At 34.9% G+C, this 17,820-nt stretch overlaps 1 protein-coding gene across 1 annotated transcript in view; it reads right to left on the bottom strand.

Moving 5' to 3' along the window:
- Positions 1-4,233: 4,233 nt before the first annotated feature.
- The window catches only part of LOC148285577 (bridge-like lipid transfer protein family member 3B), a 38,327-nt gene continuing 24,740 nt past the window's right edge, over positions 4,234-17,820 (bottom strand). Inside the window, 6 exon segments of the mRNA XM_088243472.1 lie at positions 4,234-4,907; positions 5,058-5,169; positions 5,757-5,868; positions 6,844-7,030; positions 7,147-7,284; positions 7,806-7,967. Of these exon segments, the coding sequence (XP_088099598.1) occupies positions 4,851-4,907; positions 5,058-5,169; positions 5,757-5,868; positions 6,844-7,030; positions 7,147-7,284; positions 7,806-7,967 (768 nt within the window). The 3' untranslated portion in view covers positions 4,234-4,850.

The raw sequence follows: 17,820 nt of genomic DNA, 5'->3' as shown, positions 1-17,820 counted from the left end.
TCCAATTTAATGCCACAATTCAAAACCTCACAGGGTATTTAGGAAACAATGGTTTTCCAAACACAAATATTTCACTGATTTCAATGCTTCAAAACTCGAAAACCGCGTATAATAGTTGCTATAAAACATCGGGTTAACTCTTCCATTGATAGGTTCTGCAATAACCGAAAATGGGATCATTCGGTGTTGTAGATTCAACTTGACGTAACCGACAACACTGACAGCTGTTGTAGTTCAGGATGGGACTCTGTTATTTCAACTGAATCGGGTTGTGGTCCCGTGGCTAGTGTTGCGGAGTCACGGATCAGAGGTCCGAGGTTCGAACCACACTCTATCCCAACTTGATTTCCATTTTCCAATAGTGAGTTATTTACAACTCGTTGAAAATGGCCACCAAAATTGAAATATTTGGGTAGATTATAAGAACGCTAATATTTCTTTTTATCAAAAAAATTAAAATCTACTCTAATTTTTAATGGTCCAGGTTTGCGAATGCCGTCGTTTTATCGATTTTTCTTTCCCACTAAACAGACTTAAGCTCAGCTTTCTAGTATTTACGTATATTTATAATAAACTAGAAATAATAAATACTCCAATTATTACTCCAAGCATCTTCAACAACACACAAATCTAACATTTGCAAAAAGTTCATTTTCAAAATATTTACTGTATTCTCTCGAATGAAAACTTCGTTATTTACATGTATGTATTATATGTGTTCTGTTTGAAATCAGTAAGTAAATGTTGATTATTCCCACTCCAACAAAGCGTGTTTCATCGTTTTATAGAACCCGATCATTACTTGTTACCTTGTTCGTCGATTACACAAAGGTCAGGTGATCATTCCAACATATTAGGGGCCGATCCGTGGTAACATTGAAAATATTTAAGTACAAAAAACACATAAAATAAATATTCCACATGGAACAAACTTCTACCGGAACACGCAGTAACGCAACGGCCTACTGTTACCTAATTCCTTTATGATTTTCAATTTAAAGCTAAGACATCTAGTGTCTGCTTATTGCTCGCCTCGCCAATATTCTTATTCAAATAATTGGTCTTCGCAACGTTGATATTATTTTGAAATTCGGATATCAGATATACCTATAATAAAATATTCAAGAATGAATTTCCAACATGTCTGCCTCTTCGCAACTCTATACTAGTGAGACTTAAATCTCCAAATGATTGTGACAAATAAGTACACGCATCTATGTTATCGGAATTTTAAGTTACATCTATAATAGATAAATCCCATTTACTTTTAGCAATGAGGTATGGCTTATTAGAAGCTGAATTTCCCCAGGAAATTTACTGAGTTTTGGCACCGTTATTAATGGCTGATACAATTGGATACTTGAATTGCGAAAGTTCTATAAAAATAAATGTATATGAATCCTTTGTAACGGAGGTGTTTCGAATGGACGTATCTAGTTGAATGGTGTATTTTGTCATCATTACATTATTGGAAAGTAAAAAGTTGTACCAGGACCTATTTAACTCTTAAAAGACTGTGCTGAATAATCCCTTTGCAGCCGGTGGTGTAACACAATGTGACCACAAGCATAAGTCGAGATATTTTGAAATGTAAGCTAAAATACCAAATTATTTACAATGGTATGTGTTAAAAATGATCTTTATTCAAAGATGTTACATAAAAAATATAAAATTAAAGCATATTTATGCAAAATAAAGTTAGAAATTGTGTTCATTCCTTTTAAAATCCCGCCAGCAAGCGCTGCCGCCCGCGTCTGGTTGTCGACTGAATTCCGAATTACACTTACGACTGAATTTAGCGGAAATAGATCAACCGGGAGACTAGAAAGTATGCTATGCTAATACAACTCTTATTTGAATGCAAAAAAGAATATCAATTTTTTATTGCAAATAAATACTAGATTTTATTAGAATAAATAAAAACGCTGTTAAAACATATTCTTAGAATAATATTGAAATGAAACCTAAAAAATTAGCAAAAAAAACTTGTAAGAAATAAAATAATAGTACGTAATACGTGATATAATCAAATCATAATTAAAATACACAAAAATGACAACGTAAACACGTTTTTTAAAACTAGTTACGAACAAATTTTTTGAACACTTTAAATGAAATAACTTTGCACACTTCCTTGGGTACACTTCCACTTATTTGTTTGACCAATTAGCGCTTTCATCCTCTAATGGACATCTTCAGACTGGCGAATATTATACAATGTAAGGATGATTTATAGAAATCAAAATATTATCTTAAGTGTGGAAATGAGTGGAAGTGTACCAAGTATTTTTGATTAATAACTTATATGTAAATGTATGTAAATATTACATCATTACAATGAAATTCCATCAAGAATTGTCAAAAAATAATTTAAATCAGATAAATTGTGAATAAATTGTAGAAACATTTCGGGAACACGGTGTGTTAAATACAGCGTCAGCTTAGTATACTACAAAAAACTTCACGCGACTGATGTGCTCTCTGTCCCACAAGTGGTATAATTCTGTATCGTGCTCTTTCGGTATTGTTTTCTCGGTCACTCAAGCTCCGTCCCTAACGAATAGTGTCCTTGTCGGTCTTCTGATATGCTATATTCTCGTGCTCTTTCTTATAAAATTTAATAAACCACTTATAATACTGGCATCTCTTTCGTTTGTTTAAATTTATTTTACAAAATGAAGAAATTGTTTTTTATAGAAAAAGCCCGTGCATTTTTCATAAAAATGTTTCCTTATTTTGGTGTAAAAAAGTCCATATAAGGATTACAAAAAATATGAGTTGGTTATTTAAAAAAATAAGAGAGTTATTAAATGTTTTTTACCCGAGGTAGACATCCGTTACCGCATAGCCACACATGAGTTAAGGAAAAGTTATCAGTTAAATGGAGTTCAAGTTTCAATGGCTCTATCTCAATATGATTTTAAATAACAGCTTAAAGTACATAAAACATTTCTTGCGTATTATTTGATATAATGATAAATAAAGGACTTTAATTCACAAATATATTTCCTACCAGGTAGCAACGACCGGTGATATAAGATACTGGTTTCATATTCTGTGTCTTACTCCTAATGATATTGCAAACGACCAATATTGCATTGTCTTTACGCACTCATTACGTCGTGGCATTCTGTATTTCTCATTAAGCATAGTATTTATTCAATATTAATTGCAGTTAGATTCGAGATCTGTTTGTGTAAATGCAGTTTAATACAAGTTTTAACCAAATAAACACCATACTGTGCCTAAATGTAATTTCATAGTTCACAGTTAATTTTGATGTGAAAACTTATCAATTCAAACTTTTCTGAGCTGTTCTCTGGTGGTATTCTATAGAATCATTCTCCGAATATCACTAAACAATCACACCCCGGAAGTACGCCACGGTATGTCTAAATCGGCCATTTTGCAGGAGATGAAAAACATACTTTTTTAAATTTATTAATGCTCGTAACTCAATGTATATTGACATTATTTATTTACTTATTTATTGACGGACGTTCTCCATTTATACGATTTATAGGGATGAATATTACAATAGAAGAATTGTTAAAAACATTTTTTAAAAAGGAAAAGAAGCATTGACAAACATAAGGGACATCAAGACAAGATCTGGACTATTTATTTAGTGCTCGTTTAAACCGTTGTAAACTTAAACCAAAAAAGTCCAGATTTTGTCTTGAGCTAACAATAGGACAAAGACGGGTCATTGAAGAATTAAGGCCATAGTTTGTTCTATGCTGATCGATAAACAGTACTTCATTGTTTCTCAACCTACGAGTCGGAATATGGAATTTTACTTGTCCCAGTAATGATGGAACATCGATTATACCATTTAGTAAGCCGAACATATATATGGAGTCAATATTAGTTCTACGTTTTTTGTAGACTAGAAATATTTAACAATGACTATATCAGCAGGAGAATAATTACCTCTCTCTAGTCCAAGCATCCACGCTACTTTTCAAAGCATGCGATGTTGAACCGATTCAATGTGATTTATGCGATTGACATAGAATGGAGACCAGACCACGGAGGCATATTCTAGAAGAGGGCGAACAGTTGAGCAATAAAGAGTTTTGATTGTACGGATATTAGTAAAATCAGAGGATATTCTGTTAATGAAGCCAAGTAATTTCGGTGATTTATTTACTGTATTATCTATATGCTCGTTGTTTGTCAGTTTATAGTCCAAAACAACTCCCAAATCTCTGATGGACTTAACTACATGAATTTTGTCAGTTGTCAAATCGGTTGTTTTGTTCTATGAAATGACATTATTTTGCATTTTTTAATATTTAGTTCTAATCTATTGACTTTACACCATTGGTTAAGAGTTATTATAAGCCCATTGTGGTATTTGCTCATTCGACTGTTATAATATGAGCAAAAAACTGTACCATCATAATTACTGCAGTGTTCTGGATATCTGTGACTCAATTGATTTCAAAGAATACTGAATTTTGTGATCTATCTCACTCAAAAAATATTGTAGAGATATGCGAGTGTTCGCCTAAGAAAGAAATGTGGTTAAACTTAATTTAAACGTACGTGAGTGTACTTCTCGGGGTGTGATATCAATGAAGGACGTTTTATTTTCTTCAAATGTGATGTCTATATTTGAACTCACTTTAGGAAATATGGATAATATCGTAGTGGCAGAAAACGTAAAGTTGAATAAAGCGTCTCTAGATTGACAGGTGGAGCGCGGGGGCGAGTACAGCTTCTCAGTGCTTCCAGGGAAGGCGGGCGCAGGCCCAGAGGGCGGAAGCGCCCGGGATGGGACATCAGGGGGCGGGCGGGGGCGCGGGCGGGGGGCAGCAGGAGGTACAGTCCAGGCAGCACTGCCGCTATCTGCTCCCCGCGCGGCTCCACATGACGCTACCGCCGCGCACCTCCAAACCAGACTGCGAAATGACAATTATTTACCACATCTTGAGTGAATATCATCATTAGAGACCAGATTATATAGTGGGCTCGGTGCTATAAATAGGAAACATCAAAATCAAGAAATCAAAAATCATCTTTAAAAAATGGAGAAAAATGAATAAAAGTACCTGAAGCGATCGTACAGTCTCCAATAAAGTGGTTTTCTCATCGAGTAGAGCAGCCACTTCATCTTGTGCTGTGAGTAAGCACGCTTTTAATATGTCCGTCTCTTCTTTTGATCTGTAAAATCCAAACAAGTACAAGTAAAAATGCAGAACATGTATTTATGCAACAAATGTACAGTATGTACTAAACCCTATTTTAATAAAGACATCGAGCTATTGGAAAAAGTCCAAAGATGTGCTACAAAAATCCCCAAATTACTCAAAAGGATGCCTTACCACGGTAGATTAAAAGCACTAGGACTTACATCATTGGAAGAACAATAGAAGAGAGGGGACTTGATGGAAACTTATAAGATATTAAATAATTACTATGACTGCCCCTGCATGAAATGTATCAATCAATTCTCAACACAAATTTACGGGGTCATAACTAGAAGCTCTATCGTCCCCAATTCCACCTCAATACCAAGAAAATCTTCCTTTCCAGAGGGGTAGTTTCAGACTGGAGTAAATTGCCAAGTCTAATTGTCCATTCGCTTTCGGTTAACCAGTTCAAAAACTGTTTGGATGCTTTATTATAGGAAGAAGAACGCAGACAAAAAACAGTACACAAGATACAGGCGCATTAGCTAAGGCTGCCTGCCTATAACAAATAATAATATTATAAAACACAAGTCAAAATGAATTGAGTAAATAAGTTACCTTCTAAGCGAGTCATTTTCCAATGCTAATCTTTCTAAAGCATTCAGACGACGTCGCAAGTCGTCGTTTTCTTGTGACAGTCTTTTCAACATCAACGGGTCGATACCGGCATCTATAATATGCATAAAATCCATGTTCATTAATGATAATAAAAATCTAAATCAATTAAATAAATAGTTTTTTCCGCAAAGTAAATGCTGGAACAATAAATAATAAAATTGTTAGCATGTTGTATTGAAAAAATTAATTAAAATTAATTTCTTAGAATCTGAGGTCTGGACAAGAAACACCGAGCACATGTTAGCTGATGTATTTTAGGTATCCACTTGTTATTTGGTAAGATTGAAAATACTTAAATAATAAAATCAGTTTTTTTACTTGAATTATTTTTAATAAATTGTGAGCAAAATATAGGCTTTTGTGAATAGACGTCTCGGAAGAATCTTACAGTGGTTTGATATTGTAAGGAATGAATAAATAAGAGAACGGACACAGCAAACTCTGGGGACAACTGACATCAAGCGGAGTTAATACGGTTGGTTGGGCTGTATACCGCGGATGACTGCCGAGAGTCTTAACCACACTTTGCTACTTTACATGGCATCAGGTTTTCGACGTTCTGGACATCCCCTGCCGACTGTTTGTCGGCAGCTCATGTCAGAACTACGGGATGAGTAAAAATAGTAAAGGTAATTGTTGAAATAAATAAAAATAGTACACAAAATGCAGAAAAATGTCAAAGTGGAACGGAAGGTCTGCTGATGTCTGTCAATAGTCGGGCTTCTCCCGAATAAGTTTTCTGTAATTTCTCTTCTTAAAGCAAATGCGGAGAAGTTCCTTAACAAAGCCACAGCCATATAGTTAGAAGGAACATACCTTTTGCAGTAAATAAAAGCCTTGAACATAATAAGCAAGGCAAAAAATAAGCAACTCCCATTTTAAAAAAATAATAATTATGGGATGCGAAACTGACTTGGGAGGATACACAGGAGCTGGCAGCCGACAGAGATGCTTGTGCCTATGTTCCAACTAGGGAGCGAACATGGAATGATGATTATTTTTAAACCTTGATGGTTTTTGAGGTCACCTGTAACGGGAGGTTGCGCAGTCTGTAGAAGGTTAGTTCCGGCCGGCCGTACGTGAAGTATTCCGTCGATGCCTCGCAAGAGCCGGAGTCCTGACAGGGACAATCTGACGGGAACTGTTCCCGGGGAGCTGATGCTGCTCGCCGGTCTGTCTTCGTTCAGCTTTATGGACACGCCTTCCAACAGAGCCTGAATGTTTACAAACATTACGATCAGAGATCGAGGAACATTAAAATGAGAAAATGTGTAGTCACAATTGCTGCCTTATAGCAATTTATTAGGTACAGAAATGGCAATAAACAAACCTCAAGTGGGATCGGAGGGACCAAAATTTCATCTTCTATGAGGTCGCTCAGCCCCATCGCGGTGCTCATGTTTAAAGTCAAGTCTAAATCGCGCACCACCACATCCATATGGCCAGAGAAACTGCCCATCACAGAATCCTGAAAAACACATCTTATTAATCAATATATTCCATTACCAAAGTCATTAGCACTTTAAATAGTAACAATAAAATGCGCATAAAAATACAAAATGATCAATCAAAAGAAATCCCAGCTGCAGTGGGCAAATTTCATTTTCAGGGTACAAATTTCACACATTCTCTCTAACATTTAATATTATAATCTCTATTGATAAAACAAAGAGCGTAGTAGCCTCGAGACAGCCAGTACGATGCAAACTTGCAATAGACCGCACATGCAAACTAGCTCTCGCTATTTCCGGGATCGTTTTAACCAAATTCAACTATATTTGTGAAACAGAAAAAGAACCTAACATCAAAGAGTCCCTCAGAGACATGAGTATTAAAATAATTTTCACAAATTATTTTGAAGAACTTATTATTTATTTCTAAAGAACTGTAGTTAAATAATATCAAATTGGGATAATCTAATACTAGTTCGTATTTCGACATTTTTAATGAGACTAATGGAGTTCCTACAGTTGAAGTATGTATACTTACCAATGTGATGGAATCTTCAATTTCATAGGGTATAACAACAGGACGGTGGGGAAAGTGATCTAATCGAAGGCGAATTTTGGGATTGAACTCTTGGTGGAGATTTTCATCTTTCGATGATGCCACACTCTCCGCCCAACCTCTGGACCGTGATGCAAACTTATTCTGAAATATAAGAAAATTGTAAACCACACCCTTGGGCGTAAATAATTAGATACTGTGAAAGAGGTACAAATATTTCGTATGGACTTATACATATTGTCGGTGGTACTGGAATACTGAAAACCTGTTTTTTTTTTTACGAAAATAAATTAATTATAGATTATAGGGCTAAGAGCCTTTAGTTTTTAATTATTACTATTTTTACACTAAATAATGATAGTTTTTTTGATACTCCAGCGGTACTTTTGGTTGATTAAAATCATAAGTTATATTTTAACAGAAAGCTTTTTGGGATCCCCTGCCAAAAATGTTAATTGATAGTTACGCGGCATCGCAGTATCACCGACAATATGAATTAATTATGAGAGTTTTCTTGTGAACGTTATATTTATATATTAAGTCTAATTGCTTGATTGCGTAATTAGAAACATATTGAAAAATTGGTGTTTAGGATTGTTCGGAATCGAATAAACGATAAACAAGTTTTGCACTCATAGATTATTTGAAGTCCTAGCAGAAAACACCAAAATATAATTTTTGACCATTTGTGGAGTTTTACAAGTTGATGATATTATGCTGTTTTAGTAGAGAGTATATTTGATATTGTATGTGTTTATGTTTTTCCTTTTTAAAAAAATGTTATTACTATTTTATTTTATTTTTACATCTGAGCATGTTTTTCATTCTTTATTTCCATTCTTAATTCTTAATTACTCTTACAAATTTTCTTCATTTTTAATATTATTTCCATTTGTAAATACTCACTACAAACTACAAACCTTAAAATATATTTTTTCCACTTAAATTTTAATTTTTAAACAACTTTCAATTATGTTTTCTTTTTCCTTCTCTTTTTTATACTTTCATAATTAACCTTACATTTAATTGCTTTTTAATATGGAAACTTCACTGGTCCATTAGAATTAAGTCCAATTGTGTAAAATATTAAACTTTGTAACTGTACTGTATGTTTCCTGAATAAAAGAAAATAAAAAATAAAATTTTTTTTTTAAAAAATAATATTGTGATATACCTAAAAAAACTGACTAAAGTATAACTTTGGACATTGGCATTGGCCGACAATATTGTTGTGTATAATAATAGAAGGATATACATACCTACTTTGATTTTACATATATATGAGGGTATTAGAAGCCTTAGAAATCTCCACCAAAAATGGAAAATTAGTTATTGATGCAAAAATATACTATACATAAAACTGTCTCTAAATCTTACAAAAACAGATTTCAATTATACTACTTGACACCGCAAACTTTGCATTCCATAGAGTTGGTGAAGCATAATTGGAAATCTCACTATTCTTTTTTCAAAGTTTTTCATAAATATCTCAGTAACTCCTTCAATGGAGATTTCTAAGTTTGCTTCTAATACCCTTCCTCATATATCTTTATTTGTTTATTTAAAATAATATAAAACATTATAGATATACACAAAATACATTACAAATGTATTATTGTTTTCAAGATTCACCGAGCCACTTTATATGGCTCGTCGGTGGAGATATTTAATTTATCGTTGATTAATTTGGTTATTATATTTGTCAAATACATAATATACTGTACTGTACAATTATTAAGGGACAAACTAGTTATGCAATATGCAAGACACTTTTACCGATAGAAATGCACGCATTCTAAAGCTATGGTTTCATAAGAGAGCGGTGCCGTGGATGACGTCATTAAAACGTTGTCTGTACAAACTTAATAGCGCAGGTTTACTAGAGAGCGTCTATTGTTAGCAGCAAGTTAAACAGCAGTGCTGTCATTTGCAGGACGACCATCATAGCGGTATAAACAGATTTGATACATTTTCTCTGGCGCAAATGTGATTTGGACTACCAAAAATGGCGAAATTTTGATTGATTTTGTAAATTTTCCCAATTTTTACGCATCTTAATCTATGATAGTTGATGACTTCCAATGTCCCTCATCTTCCACAGGGCAATGCATTAGTACACCAATCTCAGAGTACCTCGATCATTTTTGTTACATGAAGGTAAGATGATCAGTCTTACGCTTCAGGCGCCAGTCCAGGGACTATGAAATAATATTCTAGCGTAAAAACACCTTTTAAAATAAATACTTCATGTCAACCATGGTGGGAATCGAACCCAAGACCTCTTGCATGGTAGGCAAATGCGCTGATCACTACACCACTTTCCAAATATACCTACTCACAATGATAATTTTCCGCCGCAGTACGACTCGGCTAAAATTAGTTGATCAGTTAATAAAATTAGGTGATCACAGCCTCTAGGTAACGGCGCAGCTCTCTTTAAGTCGATATCTCTGGTCGTCCTTAAGACGGCCGTCTTGTTATGCCTGCCTATCATGGCCGCTAGATAACAGCATCGCTTTCATGGGAAACCATAGATTTACAATGATTAACACAGTTGCATACTTACTTTACGGTAACTTCACTAAAATCTATGTTTCCACAGATAAAATTCACATTAAACTAGTTAATAAACAAGCAATGTAATTTTAAAATATATATATACATACATAATATGATCAAAAATAATGTTGGGAATAGCCACTGTGAAATTGCAAAAGGATTATAATTTATTTACAAAATGCCTAATTAGATAATGGGCAAGCAGCCATTGCTGGTGTTAATTTATCGGGTACACATTTTTGCTGTGTTCTTTCTAAGTGTCCGTGTGTTCTTTTTACTGTCTGACTTTAGAAATGTTGAAGTCTAAGAAGAAAATCACGCATCCAAAAATAATTACGGCAACAGCCGGGACCTACCATAGGTTCAGTTGGCGCAAAGAACCACACATGCTCACAAGGGAGGGGAGAATAGGATGCTCGTATTCATTTACAGATGTATATATCCGTCCCTCTTTAGTAAGTGACAGGGAGCTAGACATAAGATCTGGCGCTGGCAACAGCAAACATTCAAAGAAATATTAGGTAATATCACAAATATATATTTTTTTGAAAGTGAAGTTTTTCTGAAAAAGATAAACTTCGTTCTTTTTCTACATCTTTTAAGAGATCCTAAGATCTGTGTTAGTGAAAACTAGTTGTTCTCCTAAGGTGATGAGGTCTAACTGATCCTCCATCTCCTGGGTGGCCTTCCAGGAGGACGTTGTGCAGATGCGATTTTATTGGCTGCAGGGTACACAAGTATGTCATTGTTCATCCTGCCCACACGGCCTCTCCAGTATCTCTGTCTAGAACTGCTCCATCGCACGATATCTTTTATTTCACATGTATCTCTAATTATAGTATTTTCCTGTAACAGACCTTAAAACCTTCATTTCAGCAGTTCTAAGTGGCTCTTTTATACGCACAGTGTCAGCTCGCACAGGATATGTCATGATGGGTCTCACACATGCCTTGTATATTCTGACCTCGCTATCGATACACATGCCCTTATTTCTCCCTATCACATTCCTCAGACACCCCGACACAGTTGATGCTTTGTCGACCTGTTCTCGGACTTCAGTATACAAGTCGCTGACTTGAGATTTCTACTCCCAGGTATCTGAAACTACGGCCTGTTCTATTGGCTTGTTGTCAATACTCAGCTTACACCTTGCATATAAACTTTCACGTAAATTTTAAATTTTCATTGTGGCTGGAATGAGTTTTTTGTGTCTGCGTATTTTCTTGTTCATATTGCAAAAACCCATGCACTTTGTAACACTTCGTGCCTCGATGCTCAAAATATATGAAGGCTGTCTGGAGTTCGGATGTATACTCAGTGAAAACCGAATGCTGCCTATATAACTCACTAGGGCCCGAAACAGCTAAATACTGAGTTTCGAGAATAGATGTCTCGAAATTCTTAGGTGTGCGGTGGTTTGACTTTGTAAGGAATGAAGGAATAAGAGATTTGTTCGTTGGCTGGGCCATATAGTGCAGATGCCCCCCGAGAGCCTTCACCATGCTTGCCTACTTTACAAGGCATCAGGTTCTCGGCGTCCTAGATGTTCACCAGAATTACGGGATGCAAACCACAGGAGCTGGCAGCTGACAGAGATGTCTGGAAGCTTTTTGAGGACACCATATGCTTCAACTATGAAGCGGACATGGAATGGTGATGTATTTTCTTGACCTTTTACCGGACTGATAATTAAGCATTATAAATGAGTGCTTGTGGGTAAAACCGTTCTGCGTTTCCACAGACAAAATTAAAATAATAATATAATTTATTTTCTAGCACATTGCAAACACACTAACTAACAACCAACAAAATTATATCAACAAATATATTTATTAAGGTTGATTTCTTTTAGTTGTATTTTATTCCAATCAAAACATGCTTACATGCCACATTACATGTTGATCATTGGATATTTTTGCCAAAGCTGGTACTTGAATATTTTAAACATAATTAATTCCTATTATTGATATTTACTAACATTAGTTACAATTAATTCAGGGGACCACTGGTTAAACCCGAGGATGTTAAAGAGCTCGCCCCGTACCCAATAGCCCGATACTTATGGATCTGGGCTTGGAGAAAGAGATTTCGCAATATTTATTTTTTAGATTATATATTTTTTAGATTATATTTTATAGTTTTGAATCGGGTTGTGGTCTCGTGGCTAGTGTTGCGGACTCACGGGCCAGAGGTCCGAGGCTCAAACCACACTCTACCCCAACTTGATTTCCGTTTTCTAATAGTGAGTTATTTACAACTCGTCGAAAATGGCCACCAAAATTTAAATATTTGGGTAAATAATAAAAACGATGATATTTTTTTTTGTTAAAAAAAAAAAATTTAATGTAACTAGGCCAAAATGTAACTTTTTTTTTAAAGTTCCCGCTTTGATTTTTACATGCGATGGCACCGTGCGGGTAGTTATTCTACAAAACCTGTAGAATAACTACCCGAACAAAAAAGTTTAGTTGTTGAATGATCCTTGTGTTTATTATACCTGTAATAACATAATGACAAGCAACAACAACATATCAGCAAGCGAGTGCATTAAACGCAACAAACAAGAAGCCATTCAGTTATGTATCTACCATCTAGGTGTCACAATAATCTCTATACACAGACGGAATCTAAGTTCCTTAATTATCACGATTCTGGGGACATTTCTCTATGAAATGATGCTCTATCGCGTCACAATGTCTATGGTCAAACTCTAATAATGGTTATCTTTTATCAAATACCTTGGTATGAACCTTTTTGGCAGATAGATGAGCGGTACAGCAGTGCCACATACAGACAGACAAGGGAAGAGAGAGATATATAGTTAGAAGGCATTCCTTATTATGTACACAAATTAGCTAAAACAACTCGAGTGACATGCATAACCAACTGGAAAACTTTATCTTAAAATATATAATGTAACTTTGGTGTGAGTTTGGGTCCGGCTAAATTACGGGGTAAAAATATTGTTTGTTTGCAAGAAAGTACTATTTCTCTAAAACAATATAATGCGGGTATCGAACTAGTCATTGAAGAAATGTAATTCTACAGATGTCTAGCACAAAAGAAAATAATGAATTTAACATTTTTTGTCAAATTTCATTTTAAGTTAACAATCTTTTTCCGATAAATAAATGTATTTCTAACAAATACGAGGGTCGATTGATATGCTTCACCCCTAACTGATTTCGAAGTGGATGAGAATAAGTTTTTGTATCTTATTTTTCGCCACAGTCTCCCTGGACTTGTAGGCACCTTTTCCAGCAATGCTCAGCTTCCTGGTAGATCATTTGATTGATCCCTGTTAGTCACTCATCTACACAGCACATGACCTCATTGTCATCCGAAAGGTCACTGGAGGCTAGATCAGGTAAATATGGGGGGTGTTCAACCAATTCAAATAGCAGCCATTGACACTAAAGCTAGGGTTTCCTAGGACAGCGGTGCCCGTTTCTTAACGGCCGTAATGAACAGTGATGCAGTGGACAGCCGTCGTAACGGTGACTAGAGAGTGGTTTTATTTTTTAACGATGTTATCAACACCGTTTTCCAAGTAAACCACTCCCTAGTCACCGTTACGACGACTATCCATCGCATCGCCGTTCACTACGGCCGTTGAGATACGGGCACCGCTGTCCTAGGAAACCCTAGCTTAACGCCTTGTGTAGATGCAGCGTCGTAGCTAGGGGCTGGCCAGGCAGTGGGCCAGCGGTGCAACCCCCAGGGGGGCGCACTCTGCAGACCCACAGCCTTACTTTGTCTTTCTCTTTCTAGAAAATAAGTCTTGGGAGGCGCAAAATTCAAATCTCGCTAGGGGTGCTCATGACCCTTAGCTACGACGCTGTGTATACGAGTCGTTGTCAGGAGTCGGACAAATGTTCTACCGAAAAGCTATAGAATATATTCCAAGCGTTGAATCAAGTCCTTCACTAGGCCCAAAAAACTTTTTTTGCTACAAAATGAATGACCAGAATCTGACACGAACATCGAATGTTAAGGATCTGGGCGTTAGATTTGTGAGCACCCGACATTTTATGATCACACAGAGACAATCAGTGGTAAAGCATTGAAGATGTTAAGATTCATTCTGCGTACTGCCAGGGTTTTTGAAAATACCCGCGCACTGAGAATTCTTCACAACTCCTCAATGCACTGACTCGAGAGTGGCTCGATAATTTAGAGGCCACATTAACTGAAGTACTCTCTTATCATAGAGAACATTCAAAAGAAGATCATTATCTCTACATGAGAGAGTGCGGGTATTATCCTCGGCTCTACCCGACCGAGTTTCTCCTGGGTATGCTCGGCTACACCAATTTAGAGACTTGAAGGAATGTGTATTTGACTACACATTTTTATTGATTGTTGCGCGGTATGGTCGATAATCCTGAGTTTATAAGCATTGGTTTGTATATTCCATTAATTACCTAAGAGCATAGATTGTTTCATATTCCAATATACAGGACCAACCTGCCTGCTGGAAGGGCTACGCTATGCTGAACAACATAGATACATTGATCTGTTCCATGTGTCCGAAGGGGTTTTCTGGAGCATTATTCTTCAACTACTTTGACAAGAGTCTCTTTTATGTTTTTTTTTAAATGCTGGAACGTCGCTGGACGAGTCAACGGGGACTGTGTGAAAGAATGAGGTACAAAAACATAATAGGTCAGGTGTGGAGCATATCAATCAGCCTTCGAATATAGACGTGAATAAAATGTATACAATATTATTACCAGTATTAACAAATTAAATTCTACATGGGTGTTAACATAAGTAGTGTCCGTTTTTTTCCAAATTTATAAATGAGCACCTAAAGTAAAACAAAGTGGTAAAGGTGAGATTTTTTACACCTTCTGTATTAAATAAGAATGACTTTCTCGAAAATGGCCGTGAAAATTTCATTATAAAACTTTTAGCTTAAATATGTAAAATAACTAATAAAATGACTCGCCTACAGTCTGTATTAAATGCCGCGGCGAGACTTATTTTTGAAATCTCTAAATTTAGTTGACATATTACAACAGAGATGAAGAACATTTTAGAGAAGGTAATATAAAAGTCAAGTATGACCTGTCATTGACTGGTGGTTTAAGTGGCCACTTAACACACTGTGTAACATTCACCATTCTGCCCATATTTGAGCATCTATATTTCTTCAATTCTTTCATCTGTTGATGTTTGTGAAGTTAAAGAGCTGAAACCTTTATTTACGCGGGTGAGATTCATCTAATTGAATTATTTCACCTACATACTAGGCAAGGTCTGAAATTTTTTTATTTTTTCAATTTCTGTACTTCTTATTGGACCAGGTGGATTTATCAACAATATATGAGTTTGTCCAAACAAGGACTGGATTCAACTCCCTGGGGAGCTGTTTATATTAACATATTACAACAGAGATGAAGAACATTTTAGAGAAGGTAATATAGAAGTCTAGGCATCCACAGGGCTTATATGAGCAGTATGGGCAGAATGGTGAATGTTACACAGTGTGTAAAGTGGCTACTTAAACCAGCCAATGACAGGTCATAAGCCCTGTGGATGTCTAGACTTCTATACTACCTTCTCTAAAATGTTCTTCATCTATGCTGTAATACGTTAATATTAACAGCTCCCAAGGGAGTTGAATCCAGTACTTGTCTACAAAAATTTGGACAAATTCAAAATATTTTCTTAATTCAGTCATATCACTCCACTATTTCGGGAATTACACTGGATACGTTTTCCACAGAGGGTAGAATACAAACTCTATTGACTTTGGGAACTTTGCATTCCAGATGAACTAGCTGACAGATGTATCACGCTTAGATCAGCTACATCTATGTCGAGAGGAAAAGTTATCCTACGCAAACTAAATTCGGTGAACGCGCATTTACGGTCACAGGCCCCATAGCATGGAATGCTCTCCCAGCAGAAGTGCGAAATTGCGAGAGTGAAGTGATGTTTAGGAAAACTCTTAAAACCTACTTGTTCTCAATCATTTGAATAAATCCGTGGCATGTGATAACAAAGTAAATTTGTTTACTTAAATTACAAATTCAAAAAGTTGAAATTAAATATATTTATTAATATAATCATTTTGTAAAGCGCCCTTGAGGTATTATATTACAAAAATTGCACTATATAAGTTATCCATAATAATAATAATATGTTATTGTGCTTCCAAAATGTAGTAAAAATAAAATCAAAGCTTGAGACTTTAAAATCATACAAGATATAAATAAATGTCTGGAAACAATTTTTTATATTCACAATAATAAAATTTTAGATCTATTTTTAATACATGTAACATAAAAGCAAACACAATATCATGTAGGGATTTTTTTTCCTTTCAAATTACGTTTCATCATTTTGTTCATCTTTTGGTGCTAATTTTTAAATTTGAAAAAAGGACAAAAGTTATTTTAACACCTAATATGTACGAAACTCACAAGAGGTGATCATATGTTTTGATTTCATTGAATGTATAGAATAACAAGTTGATTGATTGCCTGCAAATGTGTCGTACAAGGTTCAAAGAAAAGTTTTGTTAAACCTTTGCGTGTGGAATTTTCAAACTGCACTGGTAGTTTCATAATGGATTCGATCAAATCGACGGATGTTCGTGTTGTTTTTGTTAAAATAATAAAATGATATTAATTGATGATATAAATACTGCATTTTCATTCACAAATACAGAATTTACACCGAGGCACATATTCAAACAACACTTATCAAACAGAATACTGGAAAATATGCTTTACTAACCTGGATTTTTTACAATTCCGGGAAATTAATAAAGTAATAAATAAATGTGTCAGATTAAAACCCTAATAAAATATTAATTAAAAAAGGATAAAAAAACATGCTGATAAATAAATTACAATAGAATGAGGAAGTTCGGCGCTATGGGGAATTGGATTTAAAAAATGTTTTCTTACAAAAATATGAGCATTTAATTAAACAGCGAGGTTTCTTGAAAATGCACAAAAAATTAGTAAAAATGAAATACAGGCAAACGTCGTTTTACGCTGGAGTTCCGTACCAAGAGACACCGGCATAAAAAAAATCGGGGTAAAATGAAAACAAATATAAGATATAAGGTTAGGTTCCGTGTCTATTTAATACATATCCTTTATATATTTAAAATAAATTATAAATGTTTTTAATAAATACAGTTCAAATTAGTTTACAAAATAAATAATAATCTATTGATATAAATAATATTTTTTTTATAATAAATACTAACTCACCAATTTGTCAGTCCTAAATTAAATTCTCACATTTAAAAAAAAAAAGCATCCAATTTCATTTGCTTTGATTGTTGCTTCCTTTCTTGCAGAATCATAGCATAAACTACAAATATTTAAATATTCTTTTAATTTTAATAATAATAAAATAAAACATACAATCATACCTTTTTATTTTACTTAAAAACAAAACAAAAACTAACTCTGAA

This window comes from Micrasema longulum, unplaced genomic scaffold (assembly GCF_059751315.1).
Source record: "Micrasema longulum isolate JH-2025_06_02 unplaced genomic scaffold, ASM5975131v1 h1tg000023l, whole genome shotgun sequence".
Taxonomy (NCBI): Eukaryota; Metazoa; Arthropoda; class Insecta; order Trichoptera; family Brachycentridae; genus Micrasema; species Micrasema longulum.
The sequence above is the reverse complement of the archived record's forward strand: the minus strand, read 5'-3'. Positions and strand labels throughout refer to the sequence as shown.